The 25,157-nt window shown below is 45.0% G+C and overlaps 1 protein-coding gene across 1 annotated transcript; it reads right to left on the reverse strand.

The window, feature by feature from the left end:
• Positions 1–9: 9 nt before the first annotated feature.
• Positions 10–23,843, reverse strand: LOC130113237 (rho guanine nucleotide exchange factor 38-like). Its single transcript, XM_056280799.1, has 4 exons — positions 23,477–23,843; positions 694–881; positions 288–405; positions 10–161 (listed from the first exon to the last, which is right to left on the reverse strand). Exons 1-4 carry the CDS (start codon positions 23,691–23,693, stop codon positions 10–12), a joined length of 675 nt encoding a protein of 224 aa, XP_056136774.1. The 5' UTR covers positions 23,694–23,843.
• Positions 23,844–25,157: the final 1,314 nt, after the last annotated feature.

Raw genomic sequence — 25,157 nt, forward strand, 5'->3', positions numbered from 1 at the left:
TGAGTTAACTTACTTCAGGGCTAATACACACTTGATGAAATGCTGCTTTAATTCTTCCTCCTTTTCATATGATTTTAGTAATGAATTAGCATCATCGTGATGGTAACAATAAATCTTATAAATGTCCTCCAAGGTTGCCTTGGCCTGGATGAAAACTTCCCCTTTATATAAAGAAAAGAAAAAGCCATTAGATTTAGAGCTGGACCTGTCCATGTATAAGACATATTTGTAAAAGTAAAGTAATTTCTACAATAAGCATCTGGATGATGTGAGTATCGTGGCATTACCAATAATAATTGTATCGGGGTCAGGTTCAGCAGTGGCCTCCTGCAGTCTTTGAAGGAGTGCTGCAGATACTTCACTCACTGTCTCCATGTTGCTAAACAGCCTGTCAACATCCACCACCTGACAGGAGATGAGAGTATACAAAAATCTGAATTTAATCAAGCAGCTTTATTATTTTCTTCGAAAAAAAAAAAACGACGGTAAGGACTGCTTTATCCGCAGTGGTAAAAAGCCAATGATATCCCCCACCAGAGGGGAAAAAATACAGATTTTCTCCTTTAGGGAACCAATAACATACCTCAAATACCACTACTTTGTCTTTAACTCTGGTAATAGTCTGAACAGGTAAGTGGGGTTGAAGTCACACATCATCAAGCTGCTTCTCTCAGACAGAAAATGGTTTACTACCTGCAGACCTCTGAGAGGCTTGACCACCTCTCTGATACACAGCTCCAGGTCTGTGAAGTAGTCCTTTTCCGTCTGCACTAACTCCTGGATGACCTTTGCCCTACGGCTCATTTTTCTTGTGCGCACCTCCTCAGGGTCAGGGGGGGTTGGAGAGGAAGTGGATGACAGCTCATGCGGCGTCATTCTCTCTGAGGAAACAGGGGTAAGGTTATAAGATTAAAAATGCATAATTAAACCTTAGAGGTGATAGATTTTGTTCCTGATTAATTCTCATGAAATCCACACGTACACAGACAGCATGCACAGCTGCACACCTGATGAGGTTATTAGCAATTAAAGGTCACAATAAATTAAACCTATTTGATTTATTCTGCTCAAATTTGCAGTTCTGAAAGTGATGCATTTTCCATCTTATGCATTTGCGCAAACATTTTGTACACACACCCCTCTCATGGCTGTGCATGCTTGGGAAAACCTAACATCTTCCCTAACATTTTCCTTGACTTCAAGACAGCCACTGCTATTTCACACCAGTGTCATTATTTTTGACTGAACGCCAAAAAGGCCTCAATTAAAATGCCAGGCAGGTTCTTTCTCTCTCTCTCTCTCTCTCTCTCTCTCTCTCTCTCTCTCTCTCTCTCTCTCTCTCTCTCTCTCTCTCTCTCTCTCTCTCTCTCTCTCTCTCTCTCTCCCTCCCCCTCTCTCTGCGTCTCTCTCTCTGCCCCCCCCCCCAGCTCTCTCACTCTTTTTTTTTAATCGCTCTGTAGCCTAATCAGTCTCTGGCTCCTCTGTGCTTTGCATGACAGCCAAGGCAGGCAGGAGTCTGTGTTCAGGGAAGAGGGATGCTGGATGCTTCCTCACCGCCTAATCGCCTGCACGCACCACTTCCTTCTCTGGGGGGAATGAAAAGAGAGAGAGCAAGGTAGAGCAAGAGAGAGAGGCAAGGCTCGTTTCGGGTTACGGAACTAATCATTTTGGTGATGTAATGCTAAAGCGTGCATAGGCATTCCATCTGTTCCTGCTGGGGTGGAGGCAGATGTGGTGGAGATGGGGGTGGGGGGATTCTACATACATTGATAAACACAAGCGTCTGCGTATGTCGGGACACAGACAAGACTTACATGAGTATAGAATTGTATGTACAATCACATCTACCCACACACAATTTTTTTCCAATCTCCGCCTTAAAAGTCCATCGATCTACTTGCTTGTTCAGTGCATCGCCACATATATACATGACAGATATACTATACGCAGTCTAGTGAATTCTACAACACAGGTGCTTACTGTACATTTCCGCAGATTCATACACAGCACAACGTGTATGAAAGATTCAGATGCCTGGTATGGCAAATTTAAAAATCTGCAAATGATATGCCATTCATTTGGAGAGACACAGAGAGAGAGGGGAAGTCTACGCAGGTCTGGAATTCAAGCCCTGGTCCAGCCAATACCTGCGACTCTGACAAAATATTGACTGTAAAAGAGTAGCATTATATCTCGTCCAATATTTAACTCATCAAAACACCCTGCCAATAATAATGATAATAATGATAATTAAAAAAAGACAAAGAAACTGCCAGTCTCCTCATACTCTAGTCCTGAAGAAGACCTTTATTTTACTGTATTTGTAACACAGGCATTTTACACAAGGCAGGAGGATATACTAAACAGAGTGTTGGCTCATTACAGGAAAACACACAAACATGTGCACTCGTGCGCACACACACATTGACATTCATACATACTGTCAATTTAGCATGCGAACTGTCAAGTTACAGTGATTTTCATTTTTATTTAATTCGCTGACACTAATGGCAATACTGGTAATTAATTGTGGTGTTATGTTGTGGAAAAAAAGACAACAGGCGAAGCTCTAGTCGGGGCGTACTCTTCAATCAAACAACACAACTCACAACGTTCACTCACATGACTCGTAAAAACTTTTAACTGGATCGAAACATGGTATTGTTGCAGCAATGCCAGACATAACACCCCCCCACACACACACACACACACAAGAACCTAAGTGTGATACTCGGTCACAAAGTCACGCAGGTGCACAGGCCGGGTACGTGCACGGACTGTGTGGGGCACAGGTGCAGCACTAGCCTCAGAGTTTGGCTCCATGACTCCTAGCTGGATAGGAGGGGCTAAGGTGTCACAGTGCAGAGGCACTGGGGATGCTGAGGTGTCAAGCTGTGAGACTGGTAGGGCTACTGTAGGGGCTGCACCCAATCCTGGCCCAAGAGGGGCCTGTACCTTGTGCAGGCGGCTAGCATGCCAGCGAGTGCCATCCATGAACCTGAATGCGGCTGGGCTGAGCTGTCGGCTGACCTGGACAGGATCTGACCAGAATGACTGTAGCTTATTGTCGCAGTGAGGTCATCGGATCCGGACCCAGTCGTAAGTGACAATGGCAGGAGGCCTGGCTCGTCATGTCAAGTTGAACCAGTTCTTCGTCTAGTTCTAATGTGTATTGACTGTGGCTTGAACTGGGTGAGTTGGAGTATAGGCCAGGGCAGGGTGGAGCCTATCCAGAGGTAGCTGAAGCTCCCGTCCCAGCATGAGGGAGGCTGGAGAGACTCCAGTGGTGGCATGTGGGGTGGCATGATAGTGTAGCAGTGTCTGGAGGAGGCTGTTATTGATTGTGCACCCTTGGGCGAGGTGCGCCCTGATTCTGTTCTTTAAGGACTGATTCATTCCGCCACCACCACCCCTCCCCCCATTGGCAGCTGGGTTATAGAAAGCTGTGCGAATATGGTGGATCCCTTTCCCTTCCAGGTAGGAGGACAGTTTGTGTGAGACCATCTGGGGCCCATTATCAGTCATGATTTTCTTGGGCAATCCCCATCATGAGAACAGGGAGTCTAAAATATCAGTTAACACCTTGGCTGTTAGAGTGGAGGTCATAGGTCACAACAAGAAATTGCTGGTGGTGTGGTACCCCTTGCAGCTCACCGTAGATGTCGAGTTGTCGATGCTCCCAGGGTTGGGACGGCCAGTTCAGGAACTGCATGGGCGGGTGTGGGGCTGGAGCCCTGGTCTTGCCGCTGAGCAGACAGGCAGTGCAGTCCTTGACCAGGGTCTCGATGTCTCTGTCGATCCTTGGCCACCATATGAGGTCCCAGCATTGTTGTTTGAGCCTGACTATGCCCAAGTGGCCCTTGTGTGCCATAGCAAGGACGCGTGCAGGAAGGGCACTTGGGACCACAGTGCAGCAGCCTCTGGCAACACAAGTGTCATGCTCGCATGCCAGCTCCTCTCGGATCCTGAAGTAGGGAGACAGCTCATCCGACACCTTCGCGGGCCAGCCCTGCCTGATCTAGTATGTTGAAACTGAGGAGAGGACAGGGTCAGCTGCTGAGGCATCCTGGAGCTCCATCAGTGACAACGATGTCATCATACCCTGAAGGGGTATGTGGAGAAGCTGGACAAGGTCATGCTCTGCCTGGTCATGCTCAGAGGCCAGAACCAGGGGTGTGGGTAGGTTGGGGATCGAACGTGATAGCAGGTCAGCCACCACGTTGTCCTGGCCTGGCGTAAACTGCAGGCAATAATTATACTACTGTAAGCGGTCAGCCCAACGGTGAAGGCGGAGTAGTTTGTGGCCAGTGCCTGATGTGGCCAGGAGGGTGGTGAGCGCTTGATGGTCTGTCCTCAAGGTGAATTTGCATCCATAAAGGTACATGTGCCAGTGTTCACAGGTCCAGAGGCATGCTAAAGCCTCTCACCCCCCTACTGAGTACCTCTGTTCTGTGGGGCTGAATGCTCAGGAGGTGAAAGCAATCAGCCTTTCCACTCCCCCATGCAGCTGGGGCATCACGGTACCAATGGCGATGGCGGAGGCGTCGCATGTGATGACGGGTTGGGCTGGCTGGGTTGAACTGCACCAGGATTGGTGGTAAGGTGAGCTGTGACTTCAGGCAGTGCATCGTGTCAGAGCAGGCTGGTGTCCAGAGCCAGGGCTCATCTGTCCTCTACAGTTTGCGCAGCGGCTCTGTTGTGTCGGAGTACTGCGGCAAAAAGCGGAGATATTACACTGTCATGCCCAAGAAGGAGGCAACCTGGGCGGGCGAGGTGGGCTCTGGGACACGTAGGATGGCTTCTGTGTTCAAGTGAAACGGGCAATACCTTCAGCGGAGAGGCGGAACCCCACATACTCAATGGCTGAGGCCCCAAAAATGCACTTTTCACCATTTAGTGTGAGGTGGTGCTCAGCTAATGCACCAAGTATGCTGTGGAGGCATTCATCATGCACTGCGGTGGTGGCTCCGTGGACAATGATCTCATCAAGGTAGATGGCCATGCCCTGGATCCCAGCAAAGATGGAGGCCATGATTTTCTGGAAACAACTTGGAGCTGAATCAACCCAAAAGCCATACGTGTGTAGCGGAAAACCCCTTTGTAGGTAATGAAGGTGGTGATGTTGCGGCTTTCAGGGTGTACAGGCACCTGGAGATAGCCCTGGCGGAGGTCAAGTTTTGAGAAAATGGTCGACCCATGGAACTGGGCAGTGAGCTCCTCTGTCATTGGCAAGGGGTATCTATCAGGTATTATGGCTTTTTTTACCGCTTTCAGGTCCACGCAAATGCGCAGCCCCCCGTTCTTCTTCTTAGCCACAACCAAATTGGAGATCCAAGGTGAAGTGTTCACCTGCTCAGTTTGCTGTCATCAAGCATGCACTGTAGTTCAGAGGAAATTTCATTGCACAGGGCCAGAGGAGAGCGGTGGAGTGGCTGCATGATAGGCGTTACTGTTGGGTCTAACAGGGGCTGGTGGGTGAAGGCAGTGAGACAGCTCAGCCCATCAAACAGTGCTGTTGCTGCCAGGGGTTGGTAGCAGTGTGAATCTCTGTGCCAGTAGTGTCTAACAGGGTGAAACCTAGGCTGCTGAAGAGGCCGAGGCCAAGGAGATTGGCCCTGTGGCGTGACAAGTGAAACGTGAACATCAGCAGAGTCCTGTCCCCATACCTCACGGGCAACTGAAGAGAGCCCACAATGTCAATTTCAGCATTACTGTAGCTGCGTGGGGTCATGGAGGGCTTTCCCAGCAGCATGTGGGAGAAGAATCATTTCCAAGTTGCCAAGTTAAGCAGTGAGACTGTGGCCCCCATGTCAAGAAGGAGAGGTAGAGTGATGTCATCAATGAACATGTTTTAAATGACACTCATCCTGAGCTAACATTATGGATTATTATTGCAGGAGCAGGTGTGGCTGGGTGTTGTCGGTGGGCTCTGGCTGGGGCAGACCTACAGACTTTGTGAAAGTGGTTGAGCTTTCCACAGTTGGAGCAGATTTTCCCATTACAGGTTGTGCTCTTGAATTGTGTGTGGGAGAGCCACAGTCCCCACATCACTGCTGTGAGCGAGCATGGGGTTGTGAGGCTACTTGTACACTGTCTGGGCTGCTAACAGCACTGGCGAGGGGAGTTGGTGTCTGTGTCTATGGCTGGGTTGTACCCATTGGCTGATCATTCAGGTACAGCGAGGTGAGAGAAAACAGACTGGCCGCACATTCAAATGCAGACTCGACCTGCAGTGCTATCTTAAGAGCCTGGGCTAGTGTCAGGTCATCATTTTCAAGCAACAGTTTGTCCCTGATTCTGTCACAGTTTTTGTGTAAAATGAGTTGGTCATGTACCATTTCATCTTGTAGCGCCTGAAATTTGCATACGCTGGCTAAGCCTCGTAGATCAGCCACATACTGGGATACAGACTAGCCCGCTCGTAGGTGTCGGCGCCTGAATATAACGCGACGGAAAAGTGATGCTTGATACAGGGGCAACTATGAATATCATCGATGAAACAGCTCACCAGAGACTTAGACAGAAGCCCTCACTCACCAAATGCACAGTTCCCATATTTCCTTATGGTTCACGCACACCACTGCCTGCCCTAGGAAAATTCACCTCACTGGTCAAATCCAAATCGCGCTTCACAAATGCAACATTCCATGTTATACAAGAACGTAATGGCAGTCTACTGGGCCATGACACTGCCAGTCAGTCAACTGGGACTAATCAAAATCACCAATGCTCTTCACACATCTCCACAGCAGCCAGAGCAGCCCACAAGAACTTCAAACCAGACAGATGTGAGGGCAGTGGATGATCTCCTCACTGAGTATGCAGACCTCTTTCAGGGGATAGGAAAACTGAACAACTTTCAAGTCAAATTGCACATAAAGAGAGATGTCCCTGCCGTCACACAATCTCACAGAAGAGTATCTTTTCATGTAAGGAAGCAAATTGAGGCTGAACTGCAAAGTCTAGAGGACCTTGACATCATCAAGAAGGTGGATGGTCCCACTCCCTGGGTCTCTCCAATCGTTCCTGTTCCAAAACCAAAAGACCCGGAAGCAGTGCGCATTTGTGTAGACATGAGGATACCAAATCAGGCCCTCGAACAAGAATGACATCTCACACCTGCAGTAGATGATGTGATACAATCACTCAATGGAACCAGGTTCTTCTCAAAGCTAGGTTTGAACAGTGGGTATCATCAGCTAGAACTAGAGTCAACCTCTCGATATATCACAACATTCTCCACCCATGTAGGGCTGCGACATTACAAAAGACTGAGCTTTGGAGTTTCATCGGCTGCAGAGGTGTTCCAAAATGCCATTCAACAAGCCCTGGATGGCATCTCAGGAGTAATCAACCTAAGTGATGACATATTAGTGTTTGGGAAAACAAGATTTGCCCATGACCTAGCTCTTGAATAAACGTTTCAGTGACTAAGGGAGAAGAACTTAACCCTCAACAAGGCCAAGTGCTCATACGCTCAAACCACTCTGGACTTCTTTGGATACACATTCTCAGATGGAGGATTCTCTCTGGATCCCAAGAAGGTTCAGGCACTTCACGACACTGCTGCTACGACTAATGCCAGTGAGGTCCGCAGTCTTCTGGGCATGGCAAATTACAGTGCTATTTTCATCAAGGATTTTGCCACAATAACTCAACCTCTGAGAGAACTTACAAAAAAGACTGTTCATTGGACCTGGGCGGAAGAGCACCAGAGGTCTCTCGATGAGATGAAACGAAGTCTAACAAGTGATACAGTGATGACCTACTTTGACCCACACAGACTAACTAAACTAGTAGTTGACGCAAGTCCAGTAGGTCTTGGGGCTGTGTTGGCACAAAGGAATGGCCCCAATGAACCAGCTACAGTGATAAGCTATGCAAGTAGAGCGCTGTCCCCCATTGAACAAAAACACTCACAAAGAGAACGGGAAGCACTTGTGATTGTGTGGGGTTGTGAACATTTTCACAGATACCTTTACGGAGCACCCTTTACACTTATCAGTGATCATAAACCATTGGAATGGATTTTCAAAAACCCCAAATCCAAGCCACCTACTTGTATAGAACGCTGGAGTCTACATCTGCAGCCTTTCAACTACACAGTCCGCTACAAGTCTGGTAAGGACAGCCTAGCAGACTATATGTCACACCACCCTGCACGAGTATCACATATCTCTCATGACATTTCAGACAATGAAAGACGAGCAGAAGAATATGTCAACTTTATTACAGCAAATGCTGTCCCCACGGCAATGACACTGAGTGGAATTCAAGAGGCGACCAAAACTGACCCCACTCTGTGCGAAGCCATTCAACTCATCAAAGAAGGCTCATGGGAGTCACTGTCCAAAAAACAAGATGTTTCTGATGGAGTGGATTTTGCTGCTCTAATGTCATTCAAGAAAATCAACGATGAACTAACTGTGACCACTATGGATGACACTGTGCTACGAGGCACGAAGATCATTGTCCCTCATTCATTACAAATCAGGGCCTTGTCACTGGCACATGAAGGCCATCAGGGGGTGGTCAAAACTAAGAAGTTGATCAGAGAGAAAGTCTGGTTCCATGGCATTGACAGACAAGTAGAAACCATGATAGCTGGTTGCATCCCATGCCAGGCTGTTGTGCCTCATCACACGCAAGAACCTCTCTTCATGTCTGAGCTACCATCTTCACCATGGGAAACAAAATTGGTGTGGACTTCTGTGGTCCATTCACTTCTGGTGATTACCTTTTGGTGGTCATAGATGAATACTCCAGGTATCCAGAGGTAGAGATTCTGCAGTCCACATCAGCCAGAACCATGATCCCTAAACTCGACAAAATATTCTCTACACTGGGAATTCCACTGGAGGTCAAAACTGACAACAGCCCGCCCTTCCAAAGCTGGGAATATGCAGACTTCTCTACATACTTGGGTTTCAGGTATAGGAAGATAACTCCGATGTGACTTCAGGCCAATGCTGAGGCTGAACGCTTCATGTGTACTCTTGAAAAGACCATACGTGCTGCCCACATTGAAGGTCACCCATGGAAACAGACTCTGTACATATTCCCCCGCAACTACTGTGACACGCCTCACTGCTCAACTGGAATGGCGCCTACAGATGTGCTGTTTGGTAGGCCCCTCAGAATCAAGCTGCCTGAATCTCTTCTTCCTTACCAGTCTCAGGCTGATGCAAAGCTACGACAAGCAGATGCAGTGGCAAAGAACAGGATGAGACACAATGCTTACAGGATGCGCCATGCTGCTCGTTTGGCTGTGAAAGTAGGCCACAGGGTCCTGTGTCATCAAAAGAAGGAAGGGAAGCTATGCCCTTGCTTACAATCCCCACCCATACAGGGTCATCGCCATCAAAGGCTCCATGGTGACAGCCAAACACAATAACCATGTCATCACCAGAAACTCATCCCACTTCAAGATCCTCCCTGTAGCTGAAAATCACCACTCTCGGCAATGTGGTTTGAAAGGCGTGGACTGGACCGAAATCCACCCTAAACAAATCCCAGATCCCTTAGTCCCTAACCCCCCTGGGCCACAGTCACCTGTTCAGAGATACCCAGTCAGGGTAAACAGAAGACCCCTGTCATCCCTCACTGACTTTAAATTGAACTGACTAAAAGGTATAATGCAAGAGAAAGTTTGAGTTGGACTGGTTAATAGTTATTGTTAAAAAAAATCTAAGGAAGGGAGGGTTGTAATTTCCATGCTTTGTAATATGTTTAGTAATGTTTCTGGTGTTAGTTTTAATGTTTATTCTGGTCACAAGAGGGCGCTCTAGGTTAAGTGTTGTAGATGTGAAACGCTCTTGGTTCACGTTAAGCCTGGAAGTAGCGGAGCTGGTAAACAGTGTTAGTAGCCATGGCTAGCAGATGCACGAGCAGATGTACCGTTGTTGTTATGCAAATGTGTCTCTAAAGATTCCCAAAATGCACTTCATGGTATTTGAGTTTTTATTTCAAAACTTTACAGGTCACACATACACGAAATTAGCACTGGCAAATGTTCGCCTCCCGATCACTTCCATTCTGTGCCAGCGAAGGGGCGAATTTAACATTCGCTTCCAGTGGCGAAACTTTAGTGAACTTTGACCGGCGAACTCGCAGCCTCAACCAATAGCAAAGAAGTGGATGTTGTTGACCCCACTTGGCTGCAATTGGCTGTAGTTTTCTTAGTGAGCCAGGAGACTTTGATTGTAGCTGTGTCTAACCAGCCGGTTTTGTACGCCATTGCTTATGAAAATTACAAACTGCCCCACAAGAGAGACGCTGTAAGAAGGGGCGCGGGAAGATGGGTGCTAACGGTGCTGCAGCACCCCCTAACTGCAGGGAGGAGGAGCTGCAGGCAGGATGAACGCCCTTACTGCTGACTGCAATTTTATTTTATTTTTTTAAGTATATACACTACCGTTCAAAAGTTTGGGATCACATTGAAATGTCCATATTTTTGAAGGAAAAGCACTGTACTTTTCAATGAAGATAACTTTAAACTAGTCTTAACTTTAAAGAAATACACTCTATACATTGCTAATGTGGTAAATGACTATTCTAGCTGCAAATGTCTGGTTTTTGGTGCAATATCTACATAGGTGTATAGAGGCCCATTTCAAGCAACTATCACTCCAGTGTTCTAATGGTACAATGTGTTTGCTCATTGGCTCAGAAGGCTAATTGATGATTAGAAAACCCTTGTGCAATCATGTTCACACATCTGAAAACAGTTTAGCTCGTTACAGAAGCTACAAAACTGACCTTCCTTTGAGCAGATTGAGTTTCTGGAGCATCACATTTGTGGGGTCAATTAAACGCTCAAAATGGCCAGAAAAAGAGAACTTTCATCTGAAACTCGACAGTCTATTCTTGTTCTTAGAAATGAAGGCTATTCCATGCGAGAAATTGCTAAGAAATTGAAGATTTCCTACACCGGTGTGTACTACTCCCTTCAGAGGACAGCACAAACAGGCTCTAACCAGAGTAGAAAAAGAAGTGGGAGGCCGCGTTGCACAACTGAGCAAGAAGATAAGTACATTAGAGTCTCTAGTTTGAGAAACAGACGCCTCACAGGTCCCCAACTGGCATCTTCATTAAATAGTACCCGCAAAACACCAGTGTCAACATCTACAGTGAAGAGGCGGCTGCGGGATTCTGGGCTTCAGGGCAGAGTGGCAAAGAAAAAGCCATATCTGAGACTGACCAATAAAAGAAAAAGATTAAGATGGGCAAAAGAACACAGACATTGGACAGAGGAAGACTGCAAAAAAGTGTTGTGGACGGATGAATCCAAGTTTGAGGTGTTTGGATCACAAAGAAGAACGTTTGTGAGACGCAGAACAAATGAAAAGATGCTGGAAGAATGCCTGACGCCATCTGTTAAGCATGGTGGAGGTAATGTGATGGTCTGGAGTTGCTTTGGTGCTGGTAAGGTGGGAGATTTGTACAGGGTAAAAGGGATTCTGAATAAGGAAGGCTATCACTCCATTTTGCAACGCCATGCCATACCCAGTGGACAGCGCTTGATTGGAGCCAATTTCATCCTACAACAGGACAATGACCCTAAACACACCTCCAAATTGTGCAAGAACTATTTAGAGCAGAAGCAGGCAGCTGGTATTCTATCGGTAATGGAGTGGCCAGCGCAGTCACCAGATCTGAACCCCATTGAGCTGTTGTGGGAGCAGCTTGACCGTATGGTACGCAAGAAGTGCCCATCCAACCAATCCAACTTGTGGGAGCTGCTTCTGGAAGCGTGGGGTGCAATTTCTCCAGATTACCTCAACAAATTAACAGCTAGAATGCCAAAGGTCTGCAATGCTGTAATTGCTGCAAATGGAGGATTCTTTGACGAAAGCAAAGTTTGATGTAAAAAAAATCTTATTTCAAATACAAATCATTATTTCTAACCTTGTCAATGTCTTGCCCCTATTTTCTATTCATTTCACAACATATGGTGGTGAATAAGTGTGACTTTTCATGGAAAACACAAAATTGTTTGGGTGATCCCAAACTTTTGAACGGTAGTGTATATATATTAAAACGATATAATAAATAATGTTGCTTTGGGGAAGAAAACAGATTTTAAAAATCAAAATGTGTTCGTTAGTTTTTAGTGATCACAGACCTACGGGTTCACGGCGCTGTCACTCTGATGTTGATACAAACGCTCAGTCACGAGGCATTGATTGGCAAACGGCCGTCGGACGAGGTAACTTAACATGGCGCAAAAACTAATCTTAGACTTGTTCAATTCTAAAAATGTGAAAACAGCAAGGACTACCAAGTTAGAAGATGCTGCTAAAGCAGCAGCACCTCGGCCTACTTCTACTGTCCCCATTCCCCACTGATGATCACCAGGAGGATATTAGCAGTGCGGACAGTGCAGCTAGCGGGTCAGCGGCTGCTAACACCCAAGAGCTAACGTTAGCAAACACAGACCGGCAGGACTCAGCGGGCTCAGCAGCTACATGTTCCAGGCCAGGCCGCTCAGCTAAGGTGAGTGTGAGAGGATTTGACGAGCCTTGTCGAGCAGATATGCGTTTTCCTGGGAGGAGAATTGGAACAGAGACCTTCGAGCGGTCATTTCAAAAAATGTGGTTTAACAGGTGGAAATGGTTTCACTGTGTCACGGAGAGAGACACCGTTCTTTGCTTCACCTGCGGCAAAGCCGTAGAGAAGGGATTAAGACATCACGATAGAAAGACGAGTTCATTCACAGTAGGAGGCTTTTGTAACTGCCGTAAAGCAACCACAAAGTTTAGCCAGCACGAGATGTCAGACATACATTCAGAATCAGTGAGGATGCTTGATTCGCTCAACAACACTCCAATTAATGCTCTACTGACAGACAGTGTTGAGAAAGACCAACAAACTGCCAGAACTGTCTTAGAACTGATATTTAGATCGATAAGATTCCTCGGCAGTGAAGGGCTTCCGTTCAGAGGCCATAATAATCGAGATGGAGTGCTTTGGAAACTAATGATGGAGAGGACATATGATTTGCCTAAATCCCGCGAGTGGCTACAGCGAAGAGACAACTGGATTTCGGACACAATTCAAAATGAAATACTGGAAATATTTGCCCATGCTCTTCAAAGAGAAATCATGTCCGAAGCGAGAGAGCATTATTTCTATGGTTTAATTGCAGATGCGACCACCGATGTAAGTACAACAGAGCAATTGTCCTGTAGTCTGCAATATGTGGATTCAAAACTCGAGGCAGTGAGTATTCCTCGGGTTTTATAATGCACCCGATTCAACTGGAGAAACCCTTTTTACTGCATTAAAGATGATTTTGTGCGCTTGAATTTGCCACTGGAACGTCTAAAGGGATTTTGCTTCGATGGTGCTACTAATAGTATGCCAGGCTGCATCTCAGGCGTGCAAGCAAAACTGAAAGAGCAGTGTCAAAATGAACTCTATGTGTACTGCAGTAACCATTCACTAGATCTGGTGTTACACAAAGTGGCGAGGGGAGTTCGTGTTGTTGCAGACATGCTAAACTTTGTACGGAATGTCTCAGTGGTGATAGGGGAGTCCTCAAAGCGTAAGACGCTGTTCCAGTCTACGTTTGGTAGTGACGAGGTGGTCAGCAACTTGCTGTCATTATGCCCGACTTGATGGGTTGTGCACACAAGGGCTATTTCATGGGTTTGCTCCTCATATACACCCCTTTTGGAGACACTGAAGGTGCTAGAGCAAGACTAAGACAGTAAGGGGAGATACTCGGGCGAAAATATCTGGTCTATACAAACAAGCTACAAAAGCAAGAACATACTTTGGCCTTTTGAGCTGTGAGGCTCTTTTTGGACCGTGCGAGACTGTAGCCAGAACCGTCAATGTCATGTTTGTAGTAGGCTATGTAGGTAGCCAGGAATAGACAATGCTATGAGCTGAGTGGCATACTTTAAAATGACATTCATAATAACTAGCAGGAAAGGCAATTTCACATTATTGATATTACACCAGTTGATATGCGCAGCGCAGACTGTTCTTAATGTAGGCCTAATGAATATCCTGTGTCTGTGTTAATGGCATGTTTTCGGCTAGCAGTGTTGTCGTGAAAAAGATGTGTTTGTGTGCGGTTGATCCGCTGTGGCGACCCCTAATGGGAGCAGCCGAAAGTAGTAGTAGTAGTAGTAGTTGTGTGCGTAACTGATATGGGCCTATTAGAATTTTGGTATGTCAAATGATGGGCATGCGTGTGTGTCATTTGATCGACCATGTAGCTGTTTACATTACTACATCCATCCCAGAGTGCTAAAATTAATTCTGAATAGCTTCCCTTCCTTTTACCTCTCATTTGACTGTAAATTCCAACACATTGTTGGTAAAATATTTAACATTACGTCTTTGTAGTGTGTGTGTGTGTGTGTGCGCGCACACAGTGTGCGTGCTTAGTTATACTGTACGAGTGCACTGGGGTCTGTCGTTGTGCCACCGTGCGTGTGTGAGCATGCGTGAGCGAGAGACTGAGAGAGGGATGGATATTTCCTTGGCAAATAAATACTAGCCTAGATAGAGAGCACCTCAGCACCCCCACTCAAAATACCTTCCCGTGTCCCTGGCTGTAATTGAGTCGGGAGAGGGGCATTGAACGTAAACAAATGGAACATTTATTAATAACATAATTTCCTTTGGGCCCACCTGAAGGAAATGACAGCCCCCTGCTCGACCCCTGCAGTTTGCCTACCGAGCAAACAGGTCAGTGGAGGATGCAGTCAACATGGGATTGCACTACATCCTCCAGCACCTTGACTCAGGACATACGCAAAGTTCCTGTTTGTGGACTTCAGCTCAGCATTTAGCACCATCATCCCAGATATCTCCACTCCAGACTTACCTGGCTCACTGTACCAGCCCCCATCTGCCAATGGATTAAAAACTTACTGACAGACAAGAGGCAGCTGGTGAGGCAGGGAAAAATTACATCCAGCACCCAGACAATCAGCACTGGCACCCCCCAGGGATGTGTGCTGTCCCCTCTACTCTTCTCCATCTACACATATGACTGGACCTCAGCTGATCCATCTGTTAAACTCCTGAAGTTTGCAGACAACACAACCATCATTGGCCTTATAAGGGATGGTGACAAGTCTGCATATAGACAGGAGGTGGAACAGCTAGCTCTCTGATGCAGCCATGACAACCTAGAGCTGAACATGCTCAAAACTGTGGAGGTGACAGTGGACTTCAGGAGGAGCCCCCAACACTACCCCCCTCCACCATACTCAACTGTGGTGAAAACCTACAAATTTCTGGGTTCCACAATCTCCCAGGACCTAAGGTGGGCACAGAGACACAACCGTCCAAAAGGCTTAGCAGAGGATGTACTTTCTCCACCAGCTCAGGAACTTCAACTTGCCTCAGGAACTGCTGATTAAGTTCTACACTGCAATAACCCAGTTGGTCCCCTGCACACCCATCACTGTCTGGTTTGGATTGGTGAACAAACAGGACTGGGACAGACTACAACAGACAGTTAAGTCCATCCATCCATTATCCGAACCACTCATCATGCTCTCAGGATCGCGGGTATGCTGGAGCCTATCCCAGCAGTCATTGGGCGACAGGCGGGGAGACACCCTGGACAGGCCACCAGACCATCACACAGGGCCAACATACACACACACACACTCATCCACACACATTCATACCTAGGGACAATTTAGTATGGCCGATTCACCTGACCAACATGTCTTTGGACTGTGGGAGGAAGCCGGAGCCCCTGGAGGAAACCCACACATACACAGGGAGAACATGCAAACTCCACACAGAGGACGACCCGGGATGACTCCCAAGGTTGGACTACCCCGGGGCTTGAACCCAGGACCTTCTTGCTGTGAGGTGACCGCGCTAACCACTGTGCCACCGTGCCGCCCCAGACAGTTAAGTCTGCAGTAAAAATCATTGGTGCCAACCTGCCTTCCATTCAGGGCTTATACACCTCCAGAGTCAGGAAACGGGCAGGCAACATCACTGCAGACCCATCACACCCTGGTCACAACCTGTTCCAACTCCTCCCCTCTGGTAGGCGCTACAGAGCACTGTACACCAGCGCTGTGCTGTACATCAAAACAACCAGACATAAAAAGTTTCTTTCCATGGGCTGTCTTTCAAATGAACGATTAACCTTGTCAAATAAATCCAACCAATTTGTATATACTGTACTGTACACTGTACGTATACTGGTACACTTTGTCATGTCCATCTACCTCAGGTATGTATGTAAGTAACCTGCTAACATTTATTTCACTATCTCTGGTATATCCTCCTCACCAAGGTGCAGCCAAGGTGAGGATTGTGTCCGTTTTGGGAACCTCAGAATTGCATCTCTGCTCTTTGCAGATGATGTGGTTTTGTTGGCTTCATCAGAATGCGACCTCTGGTGCGCACTGGGGAGGTTTGCAGCTGAGTGTGAAATGGCTGGGATGAGAGTCAGCACCTCCAAGTCTGAGGCCATGGTTTTCTACCGGAAAATGGTGGATTGCTCCCTCCGGGTTGGGGATGAGCTGTTGCCTCAAGTAAAGGAGTTCAAGTATCTCAGGGGGCCTTGTTCATGAGTGAGGGTAGGATGGAGCGGGAGATTGACAGGCGGATTGGTGCAGCATCAGCAGTAACGCGGACGTTGTACCGGACCGTTGTGGCGAAGCTCTCAATTTACCAGTCAATCTTCGTTCCAATCCTCACCTGTGGTCATGAGCTTTGGGTAGTGACCGAAAAGGTGAGATCGCAGATACAAGCGGCTGAAATGAGTTTCCTCCGTAGGGTGTCTGGGCTCAGCCTTCGAGATAGGGTGAGGAGCTCGGACATCCGGAGGGCGCTTGGAGTAGAGCCGCTGCTCCTTGCATCGAAAGGGGCCAGTTGAGATGGTTCGGGCATCTGACTAGGATGCCTCCTGGGCACCCTCCTTTGGAGGTTTACCGGGCACGGCCAACTGGAAGGAGACCCTGGGGTAGACCCAGAACTCACTGGAGGGACTACATGTCCAATCTGGCCTGGGAACGCCTTGGGATCCCCCAGGAGGAGCTGGATGGCATTGCTGCGGAGAGGGACGTCTGGAGTGCCCTATTTAGCTTGCTGCCACCGCAACCTGGCTGAAGATGAGATGAGATCTCTGGTATATTCTCTTCACCATTGCACTTTATCGCCTCTTATTTTGGATGTATATAGTCAATCCTTGTGTATACGTATATCTGAAGATTGTTGTGTTGTGTATTCTATGTTACGTACACAGAGAGAGCCACGATTCCACGAAACCGGAGTCAAATTCCATGAATGCGCAAACCTACATGGCCAATAAACATGATCCCAATTCTGATTTCAGTTTCGCGTTATTTGTTAGTTAGCTTAACTTGGCTAAGCTAGCAAACAAATATAACTTGTACACCAATGTTCTTCCTCTGTATTTGTCTATGAAACTATTATAACATGTACGGATGAGACAATTAAGTGAACACATACACTACCGTTCAAAAGTTTGGGATCACCCAAACAATTTTGTGTTTTCCATGAAAAGTCACACTTATTCACCACCATATGTTGTGAAATGAATAGAAAATAGAGTCAAGACATTGACAAGGTTAGAAATAATGATTTGTATTTGAAATAAGATTTTTTTACATCAAACTTTGCTTTCGTCAAAGAATCCTCCATTTGCAGCAATTACAGCATTGCAGACCTTTGGCATTCTAGCTGTTAATTTGTTGAGGTAATCTGGAGAAATTGCACCCCACACTTCCAGAAGCAGCTCCCACAAGTTGGATTGGTTGGATGGGCACTTCTTTGAGCAGATTGAGTTTCTGGAGCATCACATTTGTGGGGTCAATTAAACGCTCAAAATGGCCAGAAAAAGAGAACTTTCATCTGAAACTCGACAGTCTATTCTTGTTCTTAGAAATGAAGGCTATTCCATGCGAGAAATTGCTAAGAAATTGAAGATTTCCTACACCGGTGTGTACTACTCCCTTCAGAGGACAGCACAAACAGGCTCTAACAGGTACTATTTAATGAAGATGCCAGTTGGGGACCTGTGAGGCGTCTGTTTCTCAAACTAGAGACTCTAATGTACTTATCTTCTTGCTCAGTTGTGCAACGCGGCCTCCCACTTCTTTTTCTACTCTAGTTAGAGCCTGTTTGTGCTGTCCTCTGAAGGGAGTAGTACACACCGGTGTAGGAAATCTTCAATTTCTTAGCAATTTCTCGCATGGAATAGCCTTCATTTCTAAGAACAAGAATAGACTGTCGAGTTTCAGATGAAAGTTCTCTTTTTCTGGCCATTTTGAGCGTTTAATTGACCCCACAAATGTGATGCTCCAGAAACTCAATCTGCTCAAAGAAGTGCCCATCCAACCAATCCAACTTGTGGGAGCTGCTTCTGGAAGCGTGGGGTGCAATTTCTCCAGATTACCTCAACAAATTAACAGCTAGAATGCCAAAGGTCTGCAATGCTGTAATTGCTGCAAATGGAGGATTCTTTGACGAAAGCAAAGTTTGATGTAAAAAAAATCTTATTTCAAATACAAATCATTATTTCTAACCTTGTCAATGTCTTGACTCTATTTTCTATTCATTTCACAACATATGGTGGTGAATAAGTGTGACTTTTCATGGAAAACACAAAATTGTTTGGGTGATCCCAAACTTTTGAACGGTAGTGTATATTTATCTTTGTCTGGACTTCAGTATACATTTTCCCATCGCAAAACCAACAATCACTCGTGTGACCAACAGCAACTAATCAAACGGACTACAAAACAGCAAACTGATTTCCGGTTGCGTCACATCCTGCACTGCCCACATTCAACAAGACAAAATACGGATTTCGCCTCGGCAGGCGATGCATTCGCGCATGTGTGACCGTAGCCTGTGTACCCCTCGCGTCCAGTGAATTTGTGACAGCTGTGTTTCTGTCGCAAATTTGTATCGCTACCAGTATATGTTTGATGCGAAATATTCTCAGACAAATATTATGTATTTTCGTGTTGTTTATTTGTCATGTCCACGGTGTGTAGAGGCCTTAAGTTTTACCTTTTGGTGTTGTAGCATCTGCTGGTCTCTACCAGCTTGGTCTCCAACATCTATTAGTTGGCCACAACAATTTCACTGATGTCTGCCTTTTTTTCTGCCACATTTGGCTGCATTGTTGAAGACATAAAATGCTATATGCCATGTGATTGTTTTTTTTCCTCTGGAAAGTCTGTAACTATTAACTATTAACTATTCTAAAGAGCAACTGCAAAGATATTTATTATATGAGTATTTGTGGATCAGCTTTTATAACAGCGACAGAACATATAAAAAACAACGACATATGCTCTCAAGTTAATCTTCAGGACTGTGGCTTTAATGGCTTTAATGGAAAAAAAAACGAGGCGTTACTGTAAATGTTTTACAGAAATATTACTAGACCTTTAAACCTCGTACTCACAAGAAATGTGTAATTGAAATAGTTTGCGATATCTTTTAAGAGGAACACAATTAGAATATCTGGTCAACGAGAAACAAGGAGTATTATATAATATAGAAATGTTGCTATGTTTTCACGCGTTATCATTACCGTTAAGTCTTCAGTGAACACCTGGAAAAAGGCCCAGAACCTACAGTGCATACGGAAAGTATTCACACCCCTTCACTTTCCCCACATTTTGTTATGTTACAGCCTTATTCCAAAATGGATTAAATTCATTTTTTTTCTCATCAATCTACATACAATACTCCATAATGACAAAGTGAAAAACTTTTTGTAGAAATTTTTGCAAATTTATTAAAAATAAAAAACTGAAATACCGCATGTACATAAGTATTCCCACCCTTTGCTATGGCACTCAAAATTGAGCTCAGGTTCATCCTGTTTCCACTGATCATCCTTGAGACGTTTCTACATCTTGATTGGAGTCCACCTGTAGTAAATTCAATTGATTGGACATGATTTGGAAAGGCAGACACCTGTCTATATAAGGTCCCACTGTTGATAGTGCATGTCAGAGCAGAAACCAAGCCATGAAGTCAAAGGAATTGTCTGTGGACCTCCGAGACAAGATTGTATCGAGGCACAGATCTGGGGAAGGGTACAAAAAAATGTCTACAGCTTTGAAGGTCCTGAAGAGCACAGTGGTCTCCATCATTCGTAAATGTAAGAAGTTTGGATCCACCAGGACTTTTCCTAGAGCTGGCCGCCCAGCCAAACTGAGCAATTGGGGGAGAAGGGCCTTGGTCAGGGAGGTGACCAAGAACCCGATGGTCACTCTGACAGAGCTCCAGCGTTCCTCTGTGGAGATGGGAGAACCTTCTAGAAGGACAACCATCTCTGCAGCACTCCACCAATCGGGTCTTTATGGTAGAGTGGCCAGACGGAAGCCTCTGCTCAGTAAAAGGCACATGACAGCCCGCTTGGAGTTTGCCAGAAAGCACCTAAAGGACTCTTAGACCATGACAAACAAGATTATCTGGTCTGATGAAACCGAGATTAAACTCTTTGGCCTGAATGCCAAACGTCACGTCTGGAGGAAACCAGGCACTTCTCATCACCTTGCTAATGGATGTTTTTCGGCGGCAGGAACTGGGAGACTAGTCAGGATCGAGAAAAAGATGAATGGAGCAAAGTACAGAGAGATCCTTGATGAAAACCTGCTCCAGAGCACTCGGGACCTCAGACTGGGGCGAAGGTTTACCTTTCAACACGACAACAACCCTAAGCACACAGCCAAGACAACGAAGGAGTGGCTTCGGGACAAATCTGTGAATGTCCTTGAGTGGCCCAGCCAGAGCCCAGACTTGAACCCCATTGAACATCTCTGGAAAGACCTGAAAAAAAGCTGTGCAGCGACGCTCCCCATCTAACCTTACAGAGCTCGAGAGGATCTGCAGAGAAGAATGGGAGAAATACCCCAAATAAAGGTGTGCCAAGCTTGTAGCTTCATACCCAAGAGGACTTGAGGCTGTAATCGCTGCCAAGGGTCCTCAACCAAGTACTAAGTAAAGGGTGTGAATACTTATGTACATGCAATATTTCAGTTTTTTATTTTTAATAAATTTACAAAAATTTCTACAAAACCTTTTTCACTTTGTCATTATGGGGTATTGTATGTAGATTGATGAGAGAAAAAAAAGGAATTTAATCCATTTTAGAATAAGGCTGTAACATAACAAAATGTGGGGAAAGTGAAGGGGTGTGAATACTTTCCGGATGCACTGTATGTAAACCTCTACCAATGGTGAATCATAGAACTGAGTGGAAACCACACATGTAGAAATTCAGGGATTGAAATCTGGCTACAGCCCTGTCATACATCACTTTCCAATCTTTCCTGTCATTTACTAAGAACTTTCTCATAAAAAAACAAAATGTTTGTCTAAAAGTGATTCATATGCCTGCGGACAAGACTCTTCAACTTTTGCTTGGCATTAAAAAGATTCACTGATATAAAACCATTGCATTGTTATAATGTAATCACAGTATAGCAATAGCCTATCATAACTCAATGAGAGATGGAATCAAACTCTGGTTAACTTAAATCCCCAAAGTCGTCCCATTTGTAAACACTGTCAGCAGTGAGGTATGGCTTTTGGCACAGCGTTCCCATGAAAGTGGATACAGGCCCCTTTCACTGTCTAGCCCATTGAAAGGGATCTAACGGAAGGCCTCATAACACAAGGCCCAGTATATCATGTGTCACCACCAGGAAAAATGACATGGTAGAACTTGTCACTATGCTGAGAGCACAATGGACTTTAACATTGAGAATATATTTAGTAAAATATACGGGGAAATTGTGAGTGTTGCTGTCGAGAAAAAAACTGTAAAGGGTCACAGCTCAGGTATATGCATAAATGTTATATATCTTTTGCTGGGGGTTATGTTTACACTGAAAATATTGTTGAGCAGTTTTATTAACTTTTTTATTTATTTATTCGTTTTCATTCAGTTAATGCGAATGTATGAGCAGTGTGGGTATATTCAGTCATCAATAAGTTTCCAGACAATGAAAATACAAAGTAAACATACTCTTTTTATCAAGCCCTTAAGCCTTAACACATACATTTCTCAGTTTGTGTGAAAACTTCATTAATGTGTGTCATGCATTAGTTTTGAAATAATAGTGAGGACAAGAAATGATGTCACAGAAAATCAAAAGTATTGTGTTGAGTTGGTGGACTCAATGTCAGGTTACTGGGGCTTCATGGCTTGACCAACCTGTTTGACAGACAGATGAGAACTCACTGCTCAGCAACAACTCACATGTTTCCTCTTTCAGTGAAGTCATCATTATGTCAATATTTGCAATGATAATACAGCAGTGAATTTGTAATGCCGCTTGGCCTGAGCAAGGCTAAAGTCCTTTCAGAGCAGGGAGGGTGATTGGTTTACTGAAAACACCCCTGGTTTTGTTTGACAACTCTTATTTTGATGCAGGTCGGCAGCACAAGCCAAGAAAACAGAAAGTGCTAATAGGTAGAGTCCTTCTGTTTCAGTAAAACAGCGGGGGCATGTGGTATATCATGCTACGGTGATACTAAATGAAAAGTTGTTATCTTAAGCGATGGATAAATCGTGTTACTTGCGGTGAACTGGGCGCCAATGTTGGACTATTGTAGTGTGGTGGGGCATATTATTCATTGATGGAAGAATATAAGGAACTAGTGGCACAAGAATATCTACATTCTATGTGTACGCAGTCACTCATTTTACTGTCACAGCGCTGTGACTCATTTTGCCTCAAGTGCAATATTTCCAATCTTTAAAAAGACAATAAGAAATGATCAATCCGGTTATCCAAGAATGCGGATATCAGCCTTATCATTAAAAAGACCATGTCAGCAGCCTTAATGAGACACTTTACCAGCCATGAAAATCTCTTTCCCGTGACATGCTCTAAAACTCCTGCCTTCAGATGTGAAGAACCAAAGCCTATGAATCACACACTTTTGTAGCCTCTGTGCTTAAACATTCTTAATGCTAATTTATTACTTAATCTCATTGCTAAAAAATGTATTTGAAAGCCCTTCATTTAAAAATTCACTTGTAGCATAGCATTTGTATACAAGGCGGCCGGGGACTACTCTACATTTGTTCCACTGTGTACAAGATGGGAGCATGGTTTGCATATGTGACCTCATCCCTGTGGGAATATCTTGGCCTCAACACATAGCAACACAACAGGTGCCAAGTATCCAGAGCAAGCAGGCCGTGTGTGTGCTTGTGCGTGCATGCATGTACGCATGCGTGCGTGTTTCTTTATGTTTGCATCTATGTATGTGGCTCTTTGCCCTCAATCCACAGATACTTCTTTGGATTGAAAGGCCAATGAATGAATGCCCGTTGATATATATCATTGATACATTATCTACGGTCAGTTTTGGGTAGAAAAGAAGTGAGAGAGTTGTCAGAAAAAATGTCATCTTCAACTTGGTGTACTCAGTGTGTGCAGATTGTTGCCATAGTTTTATGCCCCAGAGGCGTCATTAGCTGGTGTACCTTTAAGTTTTGTGCTGTACTCTGTCTTGTCTGACTGACTCCTCCTCACCAGCGTTCCCAGGTTGATGTCACCTTTGGCCATGTCGTCGGCCACTATCGAGTCAGTCTTCCTCCTTTCCAGGTAGCGCAGGAACACGGGCCTGTTCCTCCTCTTTATTCCTTTCTCCTTCTCTTTCTCCTTCTCTTTCTCAGGCCCGCTGGCCTCCTTGGGATCCATAGTTATGATGAAGCCGTCAACTCTTTTGTGTTATCGTACCAGCCAAAGGGGAAAATAAAATAATAAAAATTAAAAAAAAAAAAACAAGGGAAGAGAGCGGGACAGGAGGAGGGAGAGAAAGTGTGGGAAGTGTAACAGGTGTACTGTTCACAGTGCACTGAGTACTAGTTGTGCACAGGTAAGCTAGTCCCTCCCCCTGACTACCTGCCACAGGAGAGCGATGTAGCCACTCCCCTACACTGCTCAACTATGCATACGTATACACATCCAGGAAGGGAGACAGAGAGTGTGACGCTGTGGAAGAGGACAGGTGGACAAAGTAATGGCCCCAGCACCTCTATGTGGTGTTTTGGTCTTCATGTTTTTTCAAGAGACATCATGCAATGCATAATTCGGTATCTCAATTTACTATGTGCCAAATGTAGAGCAATTTGCATATTTGTGCTTGATATAAATGTCACTTGGGGGGGGGGTGGCTGTTTATCATTTACAGAACAATGAATAAGTTGAGTCCCAAACTGAATATATCAAAAGCTCTGAAAACCAAAGTGTACTGATAACCATTTAAAACAATATCACTCTAATTAACTCATGATATAAGTAGGCTACCTGATCTACTTAGAGCTAGATATGTAGATTCAACATGTCGTGAATTTTTTTTTCTGTACCGGAAAACCGAAACTTTCACATCACAGACTCAATGTAAACAAAAGCTGCACAAAATATTTAAAAATAGCTATTTTTATGTATGCTACTCTATTTCACCTAACTTGGATTATGAACTCTCTCTTAGACTACAGATAAAGACATATTAGCAAGTGTCAAGGTGTGTATTCTCACCTACACACATATGCCCTGTGATGATCCCCCATGATGGCCTGACAGATGTCTCAGCAGGTAGACGATCTGCAAAAACACATCAGGGTGGATAGCACAGCTCCATCTTAAGAATAGATAAATCTAGTGACAGTGGACATGATTTAAAATGATGTGCATATATTATATTACAAAAAATAGAATTTTATTAAGAATGTAGTCTATTTTCTATGTGTTTTTTTGGCCGAAAAGTGTTAATTTTTGAGCAAAACGTTATCAAAAATACATCAAGAAAATAATGTACACATTACATGATACAAAGCTCATTTCTTACTTTATCCATTGTATCATTACTTGTAATAACATCACAAGCTCACATCCATCAAGGGCCAAATCTAGTTAGACAGGTATTTCATCAACGCTAAGCTGGAACAATCATATCTGGACATAGCAACCAGATACGGCATTCCTCCCAGAACAATGAATGGATGCATTTTCCTCCCCACCAAGGCACGGTTAATAATAAGGGCTCATATTGTGTTTCCAGATCACCACGGAGTATGCTCATAGGACACCTGTTTGACTTCCACTTGATTGCTGCAAGGATGTGCATTTATGCCTCACTATTACCAGTCAGCCAGCCATTCT

Source organism: Lampris incognitus, chromosome 5, assembly GCF_029633865.1.
Source record: "Lampris incognitus isolate fLamInc1 chromosome 5, fLamInc1.hap2, whole genome shotgun sequence".
NCBI classification, from domain to species: Eukaryota; Metazoa; Chordata; class Actinopteri; order Lampriformes; family Lampridae; genus Lampris; species Lampris incognitus.